The sequence below is a fragment of the Choloepus didactylus genome, chromosome 5 (genome assembly GCF_015220235.1).
Source record: "Choloepus didactylus isolate mChoDid1 chromosome 5, mChoDid1.pri, whole genome shotgun sequence".
Lineage (NCBI taxonomy): Eukaryota > Metazoa > Chordata > Mammalia > Pilosa > Megalonychidae > Choloepus > Choloepus didactylus.
In genome coordinates this window covers 167,827,544-167,851,998 of record NC_051311.1, presented here as the reverse complement: position 1 = coordinate 167,851,998, position 24,455 = coordinate 167,827,544, and the positions used below count along the sequence as shown (strand labels likewise).

Below are 24,455 nucleotides of genomic sequence, written 5' to 3'. Positions count from 1 at the left end.
TATTTCCTTACAAAAATTCTCATTTTGTTCATATATTATTTTCTTAATATCTTTTATTTTTTCTGTGTTATCCTTTTGCTCTTTTAGCATATTGAAGAAAAATTTTAAGTCTCTCCCTGGTATATCCAAATACTAGGCTTCCCCTTTAATACTTTTTACTGTTTAATTTTATTTGAATGGGCCATCAATTCCTGTTTGTTGTGCCTTGTAGTATTTTTTATGTACACTGGGCATTTTAGTGCCTTAGTGTGTTAACTCTGGAATTTAGTGACTGACTTGTCTGTTCCATAAGCATTAATCCAGCTAATGTTATGAGAGTGATTTTTTTTTGAATGCCTGGAGCTAATAGAAGAAAATTAAACTTTTTCAGTATTTGCAGATTTGTCGCTGTGAGTGCTCTCCTTCAGAATTTAGCCAGCCTAACAATAGCCTAAAGAACAGCCCAAAGTGAAAGCAGAGACCATCTTTTTTGTTACCATGTGTCTTATCCTAGTCATGCAACAAGGCCTCATGAATTCCCCTGTTTACTCGTATCTAATTTCCCATTTCCACCCAGGAAAGAATGTTTGCACACAATTATGTTTGTGACAGTAAGTGTTTTAACCAGTAATTCTTTGCTCCAGTTACGTAAGATTTGATTGTTTTCTTACAACAGTTTGGTTGCCCCACAAGCTGTTTATAAAGCCAGAGCAAACTCTGGGACAGCAAGTCAGAAACAAGTATCCTAGTTCAAACTTCTATGCTGCCACCAGAGATTGATACAGATATATATATGCATTCCTGTATGTGCATAAGTATTATTCTCCTCCATCCGTAACCAGGAAAAGGGAGCAGGCCAGTTCCACACTAAGGGAAGTGAGGGTTTGGAGAAAAGTCCAACAAAGGAGTCAGGAGGTTTTCCTACCATTTAAAAGTTGTCTCCTTTATTGATTTGACCTTTGTCATGTTAATGCAACCTTTTAACTGTTGCAGATGGGAGTTCTGCCAGATCTTCTTATTGCCTGAATGTGTGCAGGGGGTGGAGCCATGAAGCATCTAACCCCATCTTTTATATATATATATATTTTATTGCAGAATATAACATATATACATACAAGTGATAACTTTCCAAGTGAAATTCACAAGTAGAGAGCAAACTTCAAAGTATATTATAGGTTACAGTTCCACAGACTCAATCATTTCCCCTGTGAAATACAAAATATATACAAAAAGGTAACATCTCTCAAAGCATGATTTAACAAGTAGTTATATAGGAAACCTCCAAAGTTGCTGAGTTACAGTACTACCTCAGCCATTTCCTCACTGTGAAATATAACACATATACAAAAAGGTGACAGCCCTCCAACTATAATCCAACAAGTAGCCACAGAGCTTCAAAGGATGACATGTGTTACAGTTCCACCATTTCAATTCTTTCTTTCTAGCTATTCTAATACCCTAGCAACTAAGAAAAAGAAAATTTTATAAAGATTCAGAATTCATAATCCTTTGCTAAATTCCATCTTATCTGTTGCTACCCATTCCTCTAGTTTAATCACTTTCCCTTTCTTCAGGGATGTCTAGTATCATGGGTTCATCTCTTTACACCTCAAACCCATGATCTCCATTAGAAAAGGCCTGAGCCTAATCAGGTCATGATTCAATGGGTTTGAGCTTCACCCAGTAACCTCCCACTCAACTAAGAGTATAGGGAAAGACAATAGTTTAAAAGTAAAGAGCACTCAAGACAAGAATTCAACTTTAACACATTTTTACTAAAGGAGCACTTAAGATAAAAGGAACAAGTTTACAATGTAAAAATTAATTGATACATTACCAAGCCTGGGAGCCCCCACTCCTCCAGACACAGCTGGACATGAGATCAGAGAGCTCCTCTGAGTTACAGGAAACTTACAGCATCTTGATTTAGAGTAACTTCAATTAAGACATATTCTATTTTTACATTAAATGATGCTTCATGAACATGAGTGACTTTTGAAGTGAAGCATCTTGATCCATGAGTGGCTCAAGATCCAAGGGTATCCACATTATCAGACACTTAGCCTTGAATTCCTGTAAAATTCTACTAATATTTTTACTAAAATTAAGCTATAACTTCTTTAAGAGCAATAAAACATACTTTTACTTGCATAAAGTCAAAATTAGAAGAGACTACTATTACTTGTTTCTAAGATGTTAATAAAATTTTCTTATTTATTCTATGATTATTTCAGCCATTACATCATATTGATAAACATACATTTGATTAGGACTGTATTCAACCTTGCTACATTATTTATGACTTTTCTATGTTTAAAGTAACAGCTGCAGCCACATCCTGTTTTCACAGAGGATCAGGTGATTACATGTTATCTATGTCTAAGAAGGTTGATAGGACTTTTCTGCTCTCTTGAAAAATATTCACAGCTTTTTTTTTTTTAACTGTTTAGCTTTTCCTTCAGTACAATCTTCTAATATGCAACTGGAAGGATATGAATCATCTGTCCCAGTTATTATGGTAAGGCCTTTCCACTTTTTATCATTTGGAAATTGTACTTGAGTGTTTCTAGCTAAAAGTTCTGTTAAATATGCTTCTATATCAGAAGGAACAACTGATTCTTCACTATCAGAACAGAAAACATCAGGTGGTATATGAGAGCAGCACAGAGAGAAGGAATCAGCATTTTCATTATCAAATTTCTCAGCAGAGATATTATCCTGTGATATTAGGCAGTGACCATTCTAACTTGTTAATGTTGAAAAGGGGTGTCAACTTCATGAGAAAAGGGGACATATCTAGTTGATATTCTTGAAGAAGCTATTGCCTCTGGGTTTTGCAACTTAGCTGGCATAGGAGTTTTCTGAAGGATTTGTTTCTGAAGAATAAACTTAGGGGGTGAAACTTTTATAGCATCTCTGAAAGGGATCTGGTTATTCTTTAAGGTTTTCAGGACTATTCTTGACTTGGGCTTATCATAGTATGGTCATGCGGCATATCTAGGTGAAGTTTGCATAAGAGTAATCTACAGGACAGCCTCTTGACTCTATTTGAATTCTCTTAGCCACTGAAATCTTATTTTTTTGCCTTTCTTTTCCCCCTTTTGGTCAAAAAGGCATTCTTAATCCCTTGATGCAAGGATCAGGCTCATTTCCAGAATCCATGTGCCACATCTCCAGGAAGACTCATTCATCTGGGGGGACCTGTCCCATGTTGTGGGGAGGGTGATGAATTTACGTGCACAGTTAGGCTTAGAGAAAGAAAGTCCACATTGGAGCAAAAAGGTTCTGTAAACATGACTCCTAGACATAATTATAGGTGGGCTTGGCCTCTCCTTTACAACTGTAACTTTCACCCGAGCAAGCCTCAAGATCAAGGGCTTGACTTATAAAGTAGGGGGTTCCTAAATTCACAGAGCCTATGTTATGTCCATGATAATCCATCCATATCTCACATTATCACTTAGTTGTACAAACCTCATCACTCTCCATCATAAACAATTCTCATGACCCCAAACATCTCATAGCTCTTGTTAGGACTTAATTATTTGTCCCTAGTATTTTTGTAGTACTAGTAAGGTATTCCTATTAATTATAGTCCCTAGTATGCAATATGTAGATGTTTTCCCATATACCCTTCTGTTGTCAACTCTCTGTACTGGTGTCATACCTTAGAATTATATCATGCAAGCCTCTATATTTGTGGTAATCTGTGGAAAACATGCCTTTAAACAACCCCTTTCAATCCTATTCACCTTCAATACAGCTCGGATACTTATAATCCATTAACAACCGTCCCCCATACCCATTACCACATCTTTGAATTCACCACCATAAACATATCTGAACATATTAGCTTATCATTCTCCCCCATCACCTTGATCCTAGGGGGGCCCTACCTCACATCTTTAGAGCTCTGTTTCTGTACACCGTCCCTTCTCTGGTAATCTCTCCTGAGAATTCTGGTTGGCTTCACCTCTGCAAATGGCCAATTCTATCCAAGGAGAGCATTGGGCATTCCCTAAGTTTGCTCATTCTCTACTGTACCCAGAAAGCTTTCTTCATACTGTAATCCAAGTGACTATAGTCCTAACCTCATGTGTTTCTTCTGTTTCAGGGACCAATATACCACATGACCTGATATCCAATATCTGAAAACTGTTCTTACACAGTCCGGATTAGTGTTTCTAGCATGAGGTTAAATCCAGTCCCTTTAGTTCATTTGCTCAGAAATGGAAACCACTAATTCATGTAATGTAGTAAATAATGCATGTATAATAATTCTTTAACATGGGTAATTTGATCTGGGATTCAAAAAAGATCAAATGTCCATAAATGACTTGCTACTTCCATTGTCTCTGAATGTATTATTTCTATCCATCTAAAGTATTCCAAAGGGTTTTCTCCCCTAAAGTATTCCATTCAGTCCCTTATTCTTGCTAAATCACTTTCCCTTTTAGAATCAAGTTGATAAATAACTATGGATCTTGTTAGTCATCAGTCAAATGGGATAATACCACCTTCTCGTGGATGTCAATGTTAAAAAGATAGTAAATATAGAATGTGTATTTCCTAAAATAATATTAGTAAATTAAATATAGAATGTGTATTTCCTAAAATAATATTAGTAAATTAGAAATATTAGGACAATGATTCTCAGGTGGAAAATAGCTATAAAGGAGAAGGAAATCCTTCTTGGTCTGGACTTTGTGAAGTCAGGATATCTAGACAAACTCTCCTGGCTTACGACATTAAGATAGTGCTACCCAACAAAATGAAGCCTAAATATGGTACCATGGCCTTCCTATGTGTTCTGCTGGGCTCCAAATGTACAATTTAATAGGATCTGTATTCCAGAAGATGAACTCTAATTTTTGAAATATTTCCTAGATAGCTTGTATTGTATTACTATTTCAGCACCAAATAGTAACACATACTTAACTGTAATAAAATTTTTGTCATATTTATAAAATTCTTTCAAACTCTTCAGTGGCATATTTCAGCATCCCAGAATTGATGACTCTAAATAAAGTTTGTGGAAGCTACCTTCAGAAGCTCAGGTGGACAGATATTGGGGGCACATATCTCCAACTACCCAGAGGTATGTGTTGTGTATGAGCTGACAGTGTGGCATTGTGTTTAATAGCTTGACCTCAGGAGCAATACTTGTCAAAATTGCAGCTTAGCCATCCACTAGCTGAGTATCCTTGGAACAAGTTATTTAGTGGTGCTTTTCCACCATTTTGGGAAAATAAAATAGAGTAATTTATAGAGATTTAAAAAGTCAAATATTTTAATGTGTAAAGTACTCAGAACTGTACATAATACATGATGATACTTCAAATTCAATTAGTAAGGAAGATGGCATTTTCTCACAAATGGGCATTATAATACCAACCTCTGGATCTTAAAAAGTGATTGAGGACCTTCAAACACTCTACTTGCATGAGGGGCAGGGCTTCCATGGAAAAACATTCATAGGCAATGTAGCTGCTTGTCATGGTCTGGGACACAACATGGAAAATGTAATGCCACTCAATGGAAAAAAAAAGGAGATAAATCTCACAGATGTAATCACCTTCAATAAACACTCTTGCTTGAGTATATATTCCATATACATTGAATGGAATTCTGATGTTATAAAAAAAATCATTAGGCCACAAATGAACTGAAGATGGTTTACATGTAGGATGTCAGCTATTGGGACATGGTCTATGCTGCTCAATTCTTCTGAGTGTTGGATGGTTAAGGGATGAAGCTTTGAATGACATCTCTTCTGTTGCTGGTTTTCAGTTACCCCCAAACTCCAGTGAATTCCAGGGCTATTTATCTTGTACTTTATAACTGCAAGTTCTTTCTTGGCAATTCCCATTCTCATGGTGAAAATGCTGAAATGTTGAAAATGGTGGCCTGGTGGCTCATTCCTTCTGCTTTTGTGCAGAGCATATGTAAACATTCACAGGAGATTCCTGAGCTATGTGTGCATTTTATGGCTCCTGGTCCATTCCCATGATCCAAGCAGGCAGAGTGAAGTCCCTTACCTACAGTACACACAAAGGAAGTATGCATGCAAAGTATATCGCCCTATGGCTTCAAAGTGGCTTGTTTGCCATGGGGAAATGATACATGCTAGTGTACCTGATCTTCCTTAGTCTCTTCAATATGTGACTAAGCAGGGCTCCATCCACTGCCTGTGTAAGTCAGGTCCTTCATTGGAAAATCCAACATCTTGAATGGGTTGACAGCTTAGATAGGGCTCCTAACCTGGAGGTGGTAACAGGTGTCTCTTCCCCAAAAGGTTTGGTGCAACAAGCACAATCACCAACAAAGTACCCCATGGCATAGTAGACACATAAGGTTCTTCAGTTCAGTAATCCTAGTGTTTTGGGCACCCCTGGAGATGACAGGCTGTTACTTGCCTCCCTGTAGATGCAAAGGGACAACTGGAATGTGAGAAACCTTCCTTTAAAAAGATTAAGCCTGTCTGATGGTTGAGGATGGATATGTGAGAAGTGGGTCCTAGGAAGAGAAGGACATGGCTCCTGGTTGTATAGTCCCGCAACACCAAGCTACCACCATGGTGTTGCAATTGTTTCTCAAGGGTAAACTGAGGCTCTCATGCAGGAAGCTCCATCCAGTCCAGGTTGTTTGTGGGCCTATTAGATCAGTTTCACTCAGCGCAGAACCAGTGATAGTGTTGCTGAAAATGAAACTATTAAAATGAGGTATTTTTCCACAAGCGAAATACAGAACTTAAAAAATAAACATAGACACCTCATAATAGTGTCATATATCTGCTTTAGTTCATGAAAGAATTTTTTATATTTAGCTAGGATGAACCTGTTTTGAAATGTGACGGTAGCATGTTAAGGTGAGAATGATTAACAGTACTGTATTGTATGTAAATGCAGTGGAAAGGTAAGTTTCACCAGAGGAAAGTTCATGATTAAAACATGGGAGCACGTAACAGTGAATCTTGTGGTGGACAAACACCATGATTAACTATATAAATATAAAAAAATTTTCATGAACTAGAGCAAATGAATGACACTATGAGAAGTTAATAAAAGTGGGGTATATGGGGAAAATATACCTATTGCAAACTATGGACTGTAGTTAACAGTAATATTTTAATACTCTTTTATCAACAGTAAAAAGTGTTCTACACCCATATTATTGGTCAGTAAGGGAGGATAAGGGATATTCATTTAGGGATTTTTATTGTTATTTTTATGCTTCTGGAGTAATGAAAATGTTCTAAATTTGATCATGAGGCTGTATGCACAACTATGTGACAATACTATGAACCAATGATTGTATACTTTGGATGGATTCTATGCTATGGAAATATATCTCAATAAAATTCAATAAAAAGAAAATATGGACATTCTAATTTTTTTATAAAGTGTGAGATAGGAGTACTTTTCAATTTTTGGATATGGATATCCAGTTCTCCAAACACAATTTATTGAGGAGGCTGCTCTGTCCCAGTTACATTGGATTCAATGCCTTATCAAATATCATTTCTCCATAGATAAGAGAGTCTATTTCTGAACACTCAATTCAATTCCATTGGTCAGTATATCTGTCCTTATAGCAGTACCATGCTGTTTTGACCACTGTAGCTTTGTAGTATACTTTAAAGTAATGTTAGCCAGAAACAAAAGTACCTCCCACTTCATCCCTCTTTCTAAAGATATTTTTTGTATATTCATGGCACCCTGCCCTTCCAAATAAATTTGGCTATTGGATTTTCTATTTCTGCAAAGAAAGTTGTTGGGATGTTAACTGGTATTGCCTTGAATCTGTAAATCAGTTTAGGTACAATTAGCATCTTAACTACAGTCTTCCAACCCACGAACACAGTATGTTCTTCTTTTCTTTTTTTTTGTCCTGTTTGATTTCTTTTAGCATTTTCTTGTTGTTTTCAGTGTATAGGTGTTTTGTGGCTTGGTTAAGTTTATTCCTACTCTTTTGGTTGCTATTGTAAATGGAATTTTCTTTTTGATTTCATCTGCACATGTCTCACTATTTGTGTATAGGAACACTACTGATTTTTGCATATTGATCTTTTACCATATATTTTGCATATTGATCTGCCACTTTGCTGTACTCATTAATTAGTGCTAGTAGCTTTGCTATAGATTTTTCTGGGTTTTCTACACATAGGATCATGTCACCTTCAAACACTGAAAGTTTTACTTCTATGTCTCCAATTTGGATGCTTTTGCTTGCCTAATTGCTCTAGCTAGAACTTCCAGCAAAACGTTAAGTAACAATGGTGAAAGTGGGCATCACTGTCTTGTTCCTGATCCTAGAGAAAAAGTCCTCAGTCTTTTCCCATTGAGTATGTTGTTGCCTGTGGGTTTTTCATAGATTGCCTTTATCATATTGACAAAGGTTCCTTCTATTCCCATCCTTTTCAGTGTTTTCATCAAGAAAGGATGCTGAATTTTGACAAATGCCTCTTCTGCACTGATCTGGATGATCATGTGGTTCTTCTGTTATGATTTATTGATGTGGTATATACATTGATTTTCTTCTGTTGAACCAGTCTTGTGTATCTGGAATAAATAATGTGCTGCTGGATTTGATTTCTGAGTATTTTGTTGAGGATTTTTGCATCTATATACATTAGAGATTGGTCTATAATTTTCTTTTTTTATAGTATCTTTGACTTTGGAATAAAGGTGATGGCTTCATAGAATGAGTTAAGTAGCTTTCCCTCATCCACAATTTTTTTGACGAGTTTGAGTAGGATTGGTACTAATTCTTCCTTGAATGCTTGGTAGAATTCATGTGAAGCCATCTGATCCTGGGCTTTTGTGTTTTGGGAGCTTTTGATGACTGACTCAATCTCTTTATTTGTGATTGGTTTGTTGAGGTCATCTGTTCTCAAGTCAACATTGGTTCATGCTTTTCTAGGAAGTTGTCCATTTCTTCTAAGTTGTCTAGTTTATTAGCTTATAGTTGCTAATATCCTCTCATCTCCATTTCTGTGGGGTCAGTAGTTATATCTCCTTCCCCATATTTCATTGCATTTCTGGTTGTATTTGCATCTGCACTTATTTTTTGTTGTTGTTAGCCTAGCTAAGGGACCATCCATTTTCTTGATTTTCTCAATGAACCAACTACTGGTTTTGTTGATTCTACTGATTTCCTGTTCTCAATTTCATTTATTTCTGCTCTAGTCATTATTTCTTTCCTTCTGTTTGCTTTGGGGTTATTTTACTCTTCTTTAGTTTCTCCAGGTGAAAGGTTAATTCCTCAATTTTGCCCATCTCTCTCTTAATATGGGCATTTAGGGCAACAGATTTCCCTCTTAGCACTGTCTTTGCTGCATCCCATAAGTTTTGATAGGTTGTATTTCATTTTCACTTGCCTTGAGATATTTACTAATTTCTCTTGTAATTTCTTTCCTTACCCACTGGTTGTTTAAGAGTGTGTTGTTTAGCCTCCATACATTTGTGAATTTAATTATTGATTATATTATTGATTTTCAACTTCTTTCCATTATGACCCAAGAAAGTGTTTTCTATATCAATATTTTAAAATTTGTGAGACTTGCTTTGTAACCCAACATGTGGTCTACCCAAGAGAATGATCCATGAGCACTTCAGAAAAATGTGTATCCTACTCTTGCAGGGGGTAGTTTTACATAAATGTCTGTCAAGTCTAGCTTATTTACCATTCAGTTCAACATCTGTTTCCTTATTTATCCTCTGTTTCAATGTTCTTCACTGGCTAGTAAAGAAATGAAAATCAAAACCACAATGAGATATTATTTCACACTTACTAGAATGGCCATTATCCAAAAAAACAGAAAATTACCAGTGCTGGAGAGGATGCGGAGAAACCAGCAAACTTATTCACTGTTGGCAGGAATGTAGAATGATGCAGCCACTCTGGAAGGCAGTGTGGCAGTTCCTCAGGAAGCTAAGCATAGAATTCCTATATGATCCAGCAATTCCATTACTAGGAACTGAAAGCTAAGACCCAAATGGACATTTGTAAACTAATCTTTACAGAGGCATTATTCATGATTCACAAGAGATGGAAAAACCCAAATGTCCATCAATGGACGAGTGGATAAACAAACTCTGGTATACACATGATGGAATATCATGTTAGCTGTAAAACAGAAAAGTCATGGAACATATAACAACATGGAGAAAGCTTAAGGATGTTGAGTAATGTTAGCCACAAACAAAAGTACAAATATTGTATGGTGTCACTGATATGAACTAACACTAATGTGCAAACTTTGGGAGTTAAAGCTGAGAATACAGGTTTATCAGGAGATAGAGGGTAGAGATTGGGCATTTGGTGCTGATGGAATATAGAATGTTCAACAAGATTAACTAAATAGATACAGAAATGGATAGCACAATACGGTGTGATGGTAGCACAATGTTATTATAAGTACACTGAACAGTGATGCCTGTAAAGTTGAAAGAGGAAGGCTAGGGGCATGTATGACACCAGAAGGAAAGATAGATAAACACTGAGACTATAACTTGGTGAAACCTAGAGTTGTCAATGGTGGTGATTAAATGTACAAATATAAAAATGGTTTTACATGTGGGAGAGCAAATGAATGTCAACCTTACAAGGTGTTGAAAAGGGGATATATTATGGAAAAAATATAAACCATTAAATGTAACAAAGACAATATACCAAAGCTAAATATCTATAAGAGGGGTATGAGATTCTTGGGGGTGGTGGTGTTGTCTCAACTTACTGTATTTTATTTTTTCTTGTATCTTTTTTATTGTAAAAAAATCTTGGAGCAATGAGTATGTTCAAGTGCTAATTGCAGTTATGAATGCAGAACTATATGATGATACTGTGAACAACTTATTGTACACTGTGTATGATTGTATGGTATGTGAATATATCTCTAAGATTGCAGGAGAAAAAAACAGACACAAGTGCTGGAGAAAACATGGAGAGAATGATGTGCCTATTCACTGTGGTGGGAAGTAGAATGGTGCAGCCTATTTGGAAGACAGTGTGGTAGTTCCACAAAAAGCTATGTGGATGCCATAATGTCCTGCAACCTCATTATTGGGCATATACTTGGAAGATCTGAGAGCAGGGACATGAATGGACATTTGCATACTGGTGTTTATGGCAGGAGTATTCACAATTTGCAATGGATGGAGGTGGCCTAAGGGTACATCCACTGAGGAACAGAACAGTGAACTGTGGTGTATTCATACAATAGAATATTGAGGGTCTGCAAGAAGGAATGAAGTTGAGACATGCAACTAGATGAATCAATCTTGAGGAGAGCATTTAGAGTGAAATGCACCAGAAACGAAGAGACAAGCATTATGATGTGTCACTAATATGGATTAATTAAAATGCATAAACTCTGAGAATTGAATCTTAGAGCACAGGTTATTGGGAAACACTAATTGAAAAGGTCCCTAGATTGTAAGCTCTTAAAGCAGTCACATCTATTCCTGAGTTGTAATGGTTATCTCTAAATTCTGAGATGCTGAGCTCGTGTATAACCTGGTTGGTCTCTGGATCTTTGGGTTTCTGTGTGACACTAGAGACTCCGAGCCAGAGTTTGGCAGCTATGAATGTCAGTATTACCTCAAAGAGCAACTGTTAAAAAAGCTGAAAAAATTCAGACTTCAATCAGAGATTGAATGTAGAGGATCTGGTAGGACTAAGACAAATCAGGCCAAAGGGTAAACCTCAATATCAACTATATTTTAAAACGTCAACCTTGGTTTGTGACCAAAGAGCTGTTTATTTGGTGCAGGATCTGTATTTTCTGTAGCACATTAATAATTTAATGTCTGTGGTCAGTTTATTCAAACAACAATTCCATGGAACTTAGAAAGTGAGATCTGGTAGGTTTGTACAGATTAGTGTGAAACACCAATACATCCCAAGGTAATTTGGGCGGGGAATAAAAATGTATTTGCAGTGCCCTCCTGAGGAACTGGGGGGAAATGCAGAAATATTTAACTACCCAACCTGGGGAATTACTGATATTCTCAGAAGCATTGAGGACTACCAGTTTAGTAGGCTGAGCCCTCAAGTCATGGGGAGTGCCCTTACGAAGCTTGTTACTGCAAAGGAGAGGCTAAGCCTACTTATAATTGTGCCTTAGAGTCACCCCGGAAAACCTCTTTTGTTGCTCAGATGTGGTCTTTCTCTCCCTAAGGCCACTCAGCATGTAAACTTGCTGCCCATGTGGGACATGATTCCCATGAGTGTAAATCTCCCTGGCAATATGGGACATGACTCCTGGGGATGAGGCAGGCCTGGCATCGTGGGATTGAAAGTCTTTTTGTCCAAAAGGGGAGAGAGTAATGAAACAAAATAGTTTTTGTGGCTGGGAGATTTCAAATGGAGTGGAGAGTTCATTCTGGAGGGTGTTCTTACATGCTATATAGATATCCCATTTTAGTTTTTAGTATATTGGAAGAGCCAGAAGGAAAAACCTAAAACTGCCAAACTGCAACACAGTAGCCTTGATTATTGAAGATGTGTAATTATGTAGCTTACACAGTCTGCTGATGTGATTGTGGCTTGTTGCTCACACTCCCTTTATTTAGTATATGAATAGATGACTAGAAAAATGGGGACAAAAATTAATTGAAAAATAGGGTGAGATGGGGATGGGATGTTTTATTTTTTTTTTTAATTTTATTTTTATTGTTTTTGGAGTAATGAAAATTTTCAAAAATTGTGGCTATGAAGCACAACTATACAATGGTACTGGAAACAAGTGATTGCACACTGTGGATGACTGTATGGTATATGAATATAGCACAACAAAGCTAAAGAAAAAATAATACCCCCATAAAAAGATATGGACAGAAGACAGGGAAGTATCAGGAGGCCAGGTTCATCTGTTCAGTAAGGGGCCATTGCAGAGTCAGATTTCTGAGCTAAACGGCACAGTCTGGGTTAGTGAACTTCTTATCCCCTGCTAAAACACATTTTTGTCCACATAGAACAACACAATCAACAGAAGCAAGAGACAAACCAATGACACTTTAAATCTGTGTTCCTTGGAGCATGATAGAATTGTTCCCAATTAGGGGGAACTTCTAAAAAAAATACCCAATGGAAAAATGTTGATGAGGCCATAATTGCCCTTTCACTTAAGGTGGTGGATATAGCTATACGATTGCACTCCTGGACAGGATATAGATGAGACAGTCATACCTCAAAAAGCAGTGGAGGCATTCATGAGGCAATTGCCTCGCTAGTGGAAGACAGCCCTGCCCTTTTTGTTCTCCTTGGAGATGGCGGGCAAAGTGATGGAAAATATCTATCACATCTCACTTTAGGATTGAAGCAGCAGCATGGAGGCAGGCTTGGATGGATGACAGACAGCCCACAAGAAGATGCATTGAAAGGCAGAAGAAAAAGACCAAGGAAAGACAAAAGAAGGGGTGAGGCCCATCTTCAGAGCACTGTGGCTCTGGTTACTAAAACAGAATAGATGACACAGAAACTGATGTGATCCCTTCAGAAGAAAACCGCTAATGCCAACATTATCAGGAAGAAGTTGGGAGTGTTCTTCTAAGAGGTTAAGACCATGACAGGAGCCAATAAAGAGCAGGAGGAAGGAGGCTGGAAGGACTGGAAAAATTTAGAACACAGCAGAGCTGCCCTATGAGTCCAGAGTACTGAGAAGGATGCATGGCTTCCAAAGTCTTCCCTGTTCCCCTATCAGGACAGTGAGGAAGACAATTCAAACTGGGAGCATAATGACACAGATTGGGAATATGATTCACCTTGCCTGTACCCCAATATTACCCCCTATCCCAGGTAGCCACTAAACACACAGTAATTACAAACCTAGTATTCCATTTCTATGGAGTGCACTCATTTTATTTAAGGATAAATTTCAAATTGAGGCACTCTTACAGTTAGTACATAGAATTCCTAACATGTAATTTCTCTGGCTTATCAGAGAGGACTCTCCACTTCCAACAGATTAGCCTTATGAGTTCTCTCAAGATTTATCATCAGACCATCTACTACGGTCTTTCCTACATAAATGACACTCATGGATTCTATGAATTTCTTTATATTAACTGTAAAGTACAGATAGCTAAAGGCACTACAATGTTGATTACAAACAATGTTTTTTCAGGATGTGATTTTTTTTTTTTTTTTTTTGTATATTTAAAGGTTAAAGCTATGGCTGAAATCTCTTGCATATTCAAAATGTGTAGTGTGACTTCTCTCATTCCATCAAAGGTCAGAATATTGACTGAAAGTTTTCCAACACTGATGAAACTCAGGGTTTCTCTCAAGTTTGAATAATTTTATGTTGTCTAAGGATAGAAAAATTAAGGTTTTCCCACAGAGATGACACTCATGGCTTTTGTCCACTGTGCATTCTCTCATGTTGCCTGAGGGCAGAACTCTGACTGAAAGCTTTCCCACACAGATGACATTCATGGGGTTTCTCTCCAGTGTGAGTTCTCTCATGTCGTCTGAGGTCAGAACAACGAATGAAGGCTTTCCCACAGGTATGGCAGTCATAGGGTTTTTCTCCACTATGTGTTTTCTCATGTTGTCTAAGATAAGCATATTGATTGAAGGTTTTCTCACATACATGGCATTCATAAGGTTTCTCTCCAGTGTGAATTCTTTCATGTCGTCTGAGGTCAGAACAACGCATGAAAGTTTTCCCACATATATGGCATTCGTATGGTTTCTCTCCAGTGTGTGTTCTCTCATGTCGTCTAAGACATGAGTATTCACTGAAGGTTTTACCACATAGACAGCACCCATACGGTTTCTCTCCAGTGTGAGTTCTCTCATGTCGTCTAAGGCCAGAAAATAGACTGAAGGCTTTCCCACATAGATGGCATCCATAGGGTTTCTCTCCAGTGTGAATCCTCTCATGAATTCTAAGAACAGAATATCTACTGAAGGCTCTCCCACATAGATGGCACTGATACGGTTTCTCTCCAGTGTGAGTTCTCTCATGTTGCTGACGATGAGAAGCTTGACTGAAGGCTTTTCCACATAGATTACATTCATAGGGCTTCTCTCCAGTGTGAATTCTCTCATGTTGTCTAAGGTAAAAAAATTTAATGAACCTTTTCCCACACAGAAGGCATTCAAATGATTTATTTCTAGTTTGAGTTCCATTATATTGTCTGTGGCCAGAGCTTCTAATAAAGGCTTTAGCACTTCGATGGTATTCGTATGATTTACTTCCAGTGAAAATCTCCTTATGTTGATTAAAAGAAGACTGGTCACTGAGGATATGGCCAAATGGTATGGTTAAATATGATGTCTTTCTTATGGGAATTAATGGATGTTGCATCACTGTGGATCTGAGAGTGCAATCTTCTTGCAAAAAATTATATTTAAAGGAATTCTTTTGCATGTGAGATACCTGCTGTGGGGAGATGAATGAGAAACTGTAAAACATTTGTCCATACACTTATATTACCTCATTTCCCTCCATATGAATTCTCAATTAATCCTTCAGTGATAGTTTCCAACTAAAATCTTCCCTATGTTAGTCTCATACACACGCTGGACACCTTCATGTATAGAGAATTTATTATATCATCCCAATTCCAGACCTATCTGATCAATTTTGAACTTTATGATGTTTCAAAATTTATGTGGACTATGTTTATGCAATCATGTTTTTCTAAAAACTCAGCTTAAGAGTTTGTGTTCAGTTTAGATTTTCCATCAATTCAAACTATCACGGATTTTTGCTGGATGAGCATTTAACCCCAACATTAATTACAGCTAGGTGACTGTACTACATTCATAATTTACTCAATCCCCAGGTATCTAAATGGAAAACTAGAGTTCATTCCAATGAAGCTTACCAATGACATAATGTTAGAATTGTCTTTGCTGCAGGTAAGTTGCATGAATATCATTTCTTGCTTTTCACGGGCACTTTTCCTGCCTATAATTATTGGGAGAAGAATACAGTAAATTGTTAGCATAGCATTAGGGGAATACAAACATTGGAAAGTCCCAAATATCCCTGTCTGTATCTTTCAAACATTGACACTTGGCTGGGAGAGAATTTCAAATTAAGGAATATAGTAGGAAGAAAAAAAAATTATAGGACATTAACAATAAGAAAAGATTTTCATGATTATTGAATAGAGCTTGATAACTGTATAGAATGACCACATATGAAGAAAATTTCCCCAATATCCTTACCTACATTTCAGAAATCATAACTCACTTAAGAAATCCTGAAGTTGGTATTTCCAAGGACATACTAACTGACAAGGGCCCTCCACTACAAATGCACAGTTTCCTAAGGCTCACCTGGACTCCGGTTTTGGAGAAATCCTATTCCTTCTCTCCACACTTCCTCTCCCTGTACCAACTGGGAAAGCATATCTGATTTGCAGACCTGACATCCTGTTCGTAGGAAAAAGATACCTGGGTTTTCAGTTAAGTGTTAATACTGCATTATCAAGTCCATGGCATGCTACCAAAGACAAAGATAAGCACTGAAGTTCAGCAAAGGAAAAGTACTTTGAACGCAAAACACTGACAATATTTCACCAGCAAAACAGTAACTCTTGAACTTGTTTCCATTACAGAGGGGACCTCTGTTGCTGCCCATGTCCAAGTTCAAAGACTACAAAATCTTCCATATTCTAAATGAGGGAAATTCTCTGTTTCCACTGTTGTTGAATAACATTTTCAAAGATAACCCAGTAAGTATAAACTCCACCAAAACAATATAAATTATATGTGGAAATGGTATATGTGGTGTTACTACTGTGTTCTGAAACCTCAGCATAGGCTTTGGAGCAAAATAATTATTTCAAAATGCTTAGTCCATTCAAAAAAGTATCCATTCAAAAAATATTCATTGACTTCCCAGCACTGCTGAGTGTTGGAGATTGAGATTTAAGAGAGACATTAAGTTTTGTTCAAGAAGACTAAATTCTATGGGCGTGAACTAGATGCAAGTAATTAGAAAACATATTTCATTTAGATGGTTGTATGTGTAATAAATATATATAAAATATGAAAGTATATGAAGATATTAAAAGGTTGCACAAAAATATGAAGTAGCTGACAGATACTTGAAACAATAGATGATACATGAGTAGATATGATACCTTCATAGGTAGATAATAGATGAATGATAGATACATGCCAATGATAAATAACTTTTAACAGACTCACCTACTGAGACCAGATGACTGATATTCTCCAGCATCACTTCTGTGAATAGCTTTCTCTGGCATGTGTCAAGCAATGCCCACTCTTCTTGGGTGAAGTCTACAGCTACATCTTGGAAGGTCATTAACTCCTAAAATATCATAGAAATTTAAGTTCACACAAGGTCATACTTACCAAAGTCCTAATGTTGAAAATTGCAGCACTGATAAAGCAGACTGTTTATAGAGCTGAAAATCTGTTTGGAGTACAAGTGAGATCATCTCAATGCTGAACTGACACCTGCCTTTCAAATACACTCACAGACACACAGACATTCTGAATAGAGACAACTTCATTGTAATGGATTATCATATGATATGTAGTATGATACAGACCTGGTAATTTCCTAATAGACTTCTAATTATGACATCTGGATGCTTATTATAATACTTGCTCTACAGCACCCATAACTAAAATACTCTTTTCTACCAACTTCAAGTAAATCTAAACGTTCATCATGAGGTAAGACATACCAATGATATATCACTTTTAAAATATGACTACAGTTAGCTTATTCCTGTATATAGATGACCTCACTTTCCTCTCATTTCCAAAATTCTTTAACATTATTTTATGCATTTGTACAGATCCAATGCATTAACGAGTTAAGTGCTTTCTATCTAAATACAATTCACTGGTCTACTATTCATTAAAATGGCAGGAAATTTGAAGCAATATTTACAACTCTGTAGAACTCAACAGGTTTCATACAGAATTGGATCAGTAAGTGCTCCCTCCCTGAATTCTACATAACTCAGTTGTTCTTGATAATGTTAAGTATAGCTGGTTCAGGATCACAAGTCAGGGACCCTTGAGATGTTGCACTGAAAGATGGCCCTAGTCTGACCATTCCTGTGTTAGGAAACCTTTTATTAAAAACATTTTCTGGGGTCTAAAAAACCAGCTTTCATTGTCCATCTTATATCTTTATCTGTCTGTTCAATATTAAAATAAGCCCATGCATTCCTTTTGGTGTCTTCAAATCTTAAAAAATTTTCAGTGCCATAACTTTTATTCTACCTAAGGGAACAATATTTCCTATACATTGCAGCCATTTATAAAATTTGAATAAAGTTGATTTACAAAAATTGTACTTTGGAAATTGGGAAAAATAGTTGTAAGCAAAATTTTATTTTATTTTTTTAACATTTCAAATGCACAAACCTCTCCATGTGCTGGCAACAGTGGAGTAAATTCAATTCAAGAATTCCTTACTCACCTGTGGCTGCATTGTCAACAGCTCAGCTGACAACTGTCTTCCTCTGGATTTTCACTCACAATCAGATAAGCAGTAGGTGAGCAAAGCTGAGAAAGGAAACAGAAGCCTTGAGATTCAAGTCTTGACCACAATTTCCAGACTCACCTGTCATGAATCCCAAACCCTTCACCAGGGAGTACCCCCAGGCCAATCAACAGGAACACGAATAGTGCTTCAAGAGAAATAGAGGGAATCTCTCCCAGGGTCAAGACATAGGAGGTCCTGGCTTTTCTAGAAAATAATGAAGGCATGAATACCTTCATTTTACAGGTAAGAACATAAAACTCACTGAATTGTATGTATTAATTATCCCATGGAGTTCAGAGACTTTTAATTCTCTCCCTGATTCCATAACAAAGGAATTACTGACCCACGTTACATCTGGAACTAGGTCTCTCCCATCAGACAAAGCAGTCTGCAGTTTCTCAGATATAATTATACTTGGTGTACGCACTAGCATTGATTCTCCAACATTCCATCCCTGTCCTCTGGACTTTCCCTCCCTGCTCTAACCTGCACCTGCCCTTCAGAGTACACTTGTCCTAAATGATCTTTGTTCTTTCACAGAGTTAACAAAGTAACTCCCTCAACACAGAGACCCAGATCTCACTGCAATGGATTTGGATATCAACCAAGAAACTTAATATATTTAATTATGAGGTTAAACAATTAAAGGTCTTGATTGATTTGGAGGTATCAATGCTCCCATTATGCAAATCTAATCATGAAAAACCCCTGCATCAAAAATAGCAGAAGTATATCATGTCATTGTCATGTCCCAAAATCCTCATAGGATTAGGTGGCTCAGAAGATATAGAACGAAGAGATTTGGGAGAAAATCTATTTGCTCTATCTGATATATTGTGAAGCAGTACCTGAAAATTTTTCCTATGTTAATCATCATCAGCTGCAACATTCACATTTCATTTATATATGTGAACAGATGTGTATAATGTACACTCTCTTCTAAAACATCATTAATAGTTACATGTATATCATAGATAAATAATGATAATGTGTCATACACAGAGGTAAGATTAACTTACTCATTTGTACCTGAAGTCCAGGGGGAAAAAATGGTTGTATTAAATATACTTACAAAATTACATATTTTTTGAAAAGTTTAATCAACATACAACCCTGTTGATAAAGAAAATTTCTGAGGTCCCTCTGAGTATTCACATCATCAGTCAGTAAACATCTGACCATTTACCAGATATGCCCCCATGGGAATTTCCTGCCTTGACCGTTACTGCATCTGACACAGCACATTACTAAGCTATTGCTTTAGGTCAAAATGCAGTCACAATTCATAATGCTTTTAGATATATCTTCATAATTGATTCATTCTACATTCTATAATCACTTCAAAGCTCATAGTTTTGAATCTCAAATACTCTCATACTTCACATTTCTTTCAGCAGATAAGATTAAAATGTTAATCAGATGACTGATGTAATTTCATAACCACTTCAGTTTAACACACTAAAATCTCTACAGCTATTCTTGCATTCACATCCATTAGTTATTGTTTCTGTCTCATTGAAGGGTTAAGTTACCCTTGAATGAATTCTGGTCTTTCCTGTTTCTTCAGATAACATATTAATGATTAAAGTTGAAATCTTTACCAGCAACCTCTCCTCTTATCACAATCAATCTCATCACTTAAACTCATCTCTTCTATTTTGAAACAAAATGCCCTGCACCAATTTTCTCTTTTATGCCTAATATCCTGTTCCTTCTTTCACAATCAAACTTCATGAGCACTTTTTCCCTTTCCCCACACTGCTTCAAATGATGACTTACTGTCCCAGTCTGCTAATGCTCCCATTAAGCAATATACCAGAAATGGATTGGCTTTTATAAAGGGGGTTTATTTGGTTACAAAGTTCTAGTCCTGAGGCCATAAAAGTATCCAAAGGCATCAACAATAGGGTACCTTCAAGGAAGAACATGGATGGCATCTGGAAAACCTCTGCCAGCTGGGAAGGCACAGGCACATGGCTGGTGTCTGCTCAGGGTTTATAGTTTCAAAATGGCTTTCTCCCAGGACATTTGTCTTTAGGCATCTGGGAGCATTCTCTTAGTTTCTCCCAGGCAATCTCTGGACTAGCAAAAGTTTACTTTAAATGGCCATCTCCAAAACGTCTCTCTCAGCTGCAGCACCAAGCTCCTTATGTGTGAACTTGTAGGGCTCCAGTAAACCAACGAAGACCCACACTGAATGGGTGAGGCCACACCTCCATGGAAACAACCTAATCCAAAGATTCCAACCTAATCAACAATAATATACCTGCCCCTACAAGACTGCATTAAAGAACATGGCATTTTGGCGAACACAATACACCCAAACCAGCATACTTACCAACATCATTAAAGATCCCTCTTACATAAATCATGTTACCACCTCCAATGAGCTCCCCTAAATAAATCCAGTCTGTGGGTCTCAGGATGTAACTTGGAATCAAAGAAAAACTGGCATATGACATACTCTTGGTAAATTCTTTTTTCTAGACTTCTCTGAAATCTCAAGCCACTGTAGTCACTCCCCAGAATCAAAAAAAAACAAAGAGGGGACATTGGGTCAACTCAATTCTGAGGCAAGTTCCATAGAACACAACTTTCTCTCTTCCCAAAGTTTTGACCTATTCAGCTTCTCTTTCTGTGGGAGAATTCAACTTCCATTTGTACTCACTTTGTACAGGTAAAAACATTTAATAAATCTGAGTGTTCCAGAAAACAAAACTGCACAGATAAAAGAACCTAACTAGGGTTTCATTCCATGGGGGTACATCCTTTTCAAGTTGACTGTGTTACAAGATAAATTAAAATTAAATCCTCATGTAATGTTAGAAAATAAAGGATGATTTTAAAGGCTAATTACTTAAATTCTTTGCAGCTCATTCTTTGTAACAGGAAACATACAAAGTCCTGAGCTACAATAAGGAACTAGATATGCTGGATCTATATTGATAAAGAGCTAGAATCCCCTGAAGGATGGGATTAAAAATAAAGGGAATATGAAATATGAAAATTTGTGATGGATATAAATGTGAAAAAAAATGAAACATTACTGAGATGGAAAATGGGGTAGGGAAGTGGTGGGGCATAAGTCATATAGTACTCACTAGGACTTGCTAAAGATGTTTACTAACTCTCCTCAGATATTGTGGGAAGTCCATTTCATTAGCCTGTTTTTCCAGCTAAAAAGTAAAATTTAAGTACCTAACACAGTGTACTACTTTGTTTTCTTTTTAAAAATTTGAATTTATATTTGAGTAGAATTCAACAGATTCACTTTTATTAATTCCCTCATTTGGATTCTTTTTATCTGAACATGGTTGCACTGAGATACATAAGCCTATGTTGATATATATGTATGAAAATAATTTTCCTTTTTTCACAAAATAGGCAGTTTTAAGTAGGCTTAGCCTCTCCTTTATTCTTTTGTGTTCTACAGATACCCCTTTTAGTTTTTAGTGTACTAGAATAGCTAGAAGGAAATACCTGAACTCTTGAACTGCAATCCAGTATTCTTCCATCTTGAAGATGATTGTCTAATTATACAGCTTATACAGCATGACCATGTGATTGTGAAAACCTTGTGGCTTACACTCACTTTATCCAATGTATGGACGGTTGAGGAATGGATGAAAAGTAAATGAATAATTGGGGGGAGGAGGGGTATGAGATGTTTTGTGTGTTCCTTTTTATTTTTATTCTTATTTTTATTTTTCGGAGTGGTGAAAATGTATAAAAATTGATTGTGGTGATGAATGCACAACTATATAATGATACTGTTAACAACTGATTGTACACTTTGGATGACTGCCTGGTATGTGACTATCTCCATAAAATTGCATTAAATAGGCAATTGTTTTCTTATGATTACCTGCATATTTAATGTAGAAATTGCCCATGTTGCATTGTATACTCTCAGGAAATGGACCTCAAAAATCACAGTGAAATCTCCTGGGATGTTTAATAAATTCTAGTGCCTGGGTCCTGTAATCAGAGATTCTAATTTCAGAGTTTGAAAAGTCCAGTTATGATTTCAATAGACATCAAAGTTTGAGAACAACTTCTCTAAGGAAGCTGAGACCCCAAACAGGGCCTTGGTACTCATAGTGTATGGTAAGTGGGTCAACAGTATTAGCATGTCTGGGAGCTTGGCAGAAAAATAGAATCAGGCCCCATCCCAGACCCATGAATCAGGATCCGTATTTTTACAAGATTTCCAGGAAATTCACAAACATACATTGAAGAATGGTCAGCACTGGCTCACAATTCATTTCTGTTCCCAAGGTGTATGGAAATCCTAAATTTTATAAATGATTGTTCTCTAAACTCACATAATAAATTAAAATTTTTTTTAATATAGACAAAAAAATGAAGGGGAATTAAGACATTCCCATATAAATAAAAGCTCAGGGAGATTGTCACCAGCCTACCACCCCTACAAGAAAGGCCAAAGGAAATTCTTCAGGTTGAAAAGGAAGTTCTGAAGACAATAGTTTGAATTTGCATTAAGAAATAAGTATCTCCTGTAAAGGAAACAAGGTAAATATAATGCCATTGCTCTTCTTTGGAAGGAGTATAATTCCACTTTTTACATATGACAGAGTCTAAAATACAAATGCAGGAAAACTAATGACTAATCCATGGTTTCAGAATAACTTTATAATGGTGGGTGGATGCATGGGGTATAGGAATACAGTATGTGTATACTGAACTTAAGTTGACTTAAAAAAATGAGATTGTTATAGATACAGGGTATTAAATTCAAGTACCATGGTAACCATACAATTAACCAAAGATCCAAAGTGTACAATTAATTGTCCACAGTATTATCATACAGTTGTGCATCCATCACAATTCTTTTTCAATTTTTAGAACATTTTCATTACTCCAGAAAAGAAATAAAGACAAAAAAAACAAAACAAAAACAAAACAGGAAACTCAAATCCTCCCATACTCCTAACCACCCCACTCCATCATTGATTCATAGAATTGGTATAGTACATTTGTTACTATTGATGAGAGAATGTTAAAATACTAACTGTAGAATATAGTTCGCAATAGGTATTTTTTTCCTATATGGCCTTTTATTATTAACTTCAGCTTATAGTGTCATACATTTGTTCTAGTTCATGAGAGAGATTTCTAATTAACAGTTAGGCATGGACATTTCCCACCACAAGATTTATACATTCCCATCTTTTAACCTTCAGCTTTCCTTCTGGTGACATATGTGACTCAGCTTACCCTTTCCAACACCTTCACACATCATTCAGCACTGTTAGTCATTCTCACAACGTGCTACCATCATCTCTATCCATTTCCAAATGTTTGAAGTTACCTTAGTTGAACATTCTGCTTATAATAAGCAACCTCTCCTCATTCTTTAGCCTCATTCTATTTCATGTCAATTAGTTTACATATTAGAATTAGTTCATATCTGGAAGACCCTGCAATATTTGTCCTTATGTGTCTGTCTTGTTTCACTCAATATAGTGCCCTCAAGGTTTCTTCATCAACCCATTTTTTTTAAAACAGTTTTGTTCACACACCATACATTCTGTCCTATGTAAATAACTGATGGTTCCCTGTATAGTCACATTTTTATGTATTCACCACTGTCAACACTATCTAGATAAGGGTCTCTCCATTTCTTCCACAAAGAAAGAGGAAGAGTCAAAGAAGGTAGAGACAAAAGAAAAAGAAAAAAGATGGGGAAAAAAAAATGACAGCTAGGAAGCAAAAAAAGATAGCATTAAACTAAAGTAGAATAAAGAGTCAGACAAAATCACCAGTGCTAAGAGTCTCATACCCTTCCTCTATGCCCCCCCAATATGCATTTAGCCTTGGTATATTGCCTTTGTTACACTAAAGGAAGCATAATACAATGTTTCTGTTAACTATAGTCTCTAGTTTACATTGATTCTATTTTCCCCCAATCACACCCATTTTTAAATTTTTATTTTGAAATAATTTCAAACATATAAGACAG

At 36.6% G+C, this 24,455-nt stretch overlaps 1 protein-coding gene across 5 annotated transcripts in view; it reads right to left on the bottom strand.

Moving 5' to 3' along the window:
• Window positions 1–14,095: 14,095 nt before the first annotated feature.
• The window catches only part of LOC119534689 (zinc finger protein 596-like), a 55,155-nt gene continuing 44,795 nt past the window's right edge, over window positions 14,096–24,455 (bottom strand). For 2 of the 5 annotated variants that reach the window (XM_037837326.1, XM_037837327.1), the window contains exons 2-6: window positions 18,407–18,492; window positions 17,152–17,278; window positions 16,276–16,371; window positions 15,819–15,901; window positions 14,096–15,370 (exon numbers count right to left, since the gene is read on the bottom strand). In XM_037837326.1, coding sequence (XP_037693254.1) covers window positions 14,333–15,370; window positions 15,819–15,901; window positions 16,276–16,371; window positions 17,152–17,278; window positions 18,407–18,418 — 1,356 coding nt within the window. In that variant the 5' untranslated portion in view covers window positions 18,419–18,492 and the 3' untranslated portion in view covers window positions 14,096–14,332. The other 3 variants (XM_037837329.1, XM_037837330.1, XM_037837331.1) reach the window with 3 other exon arrangements.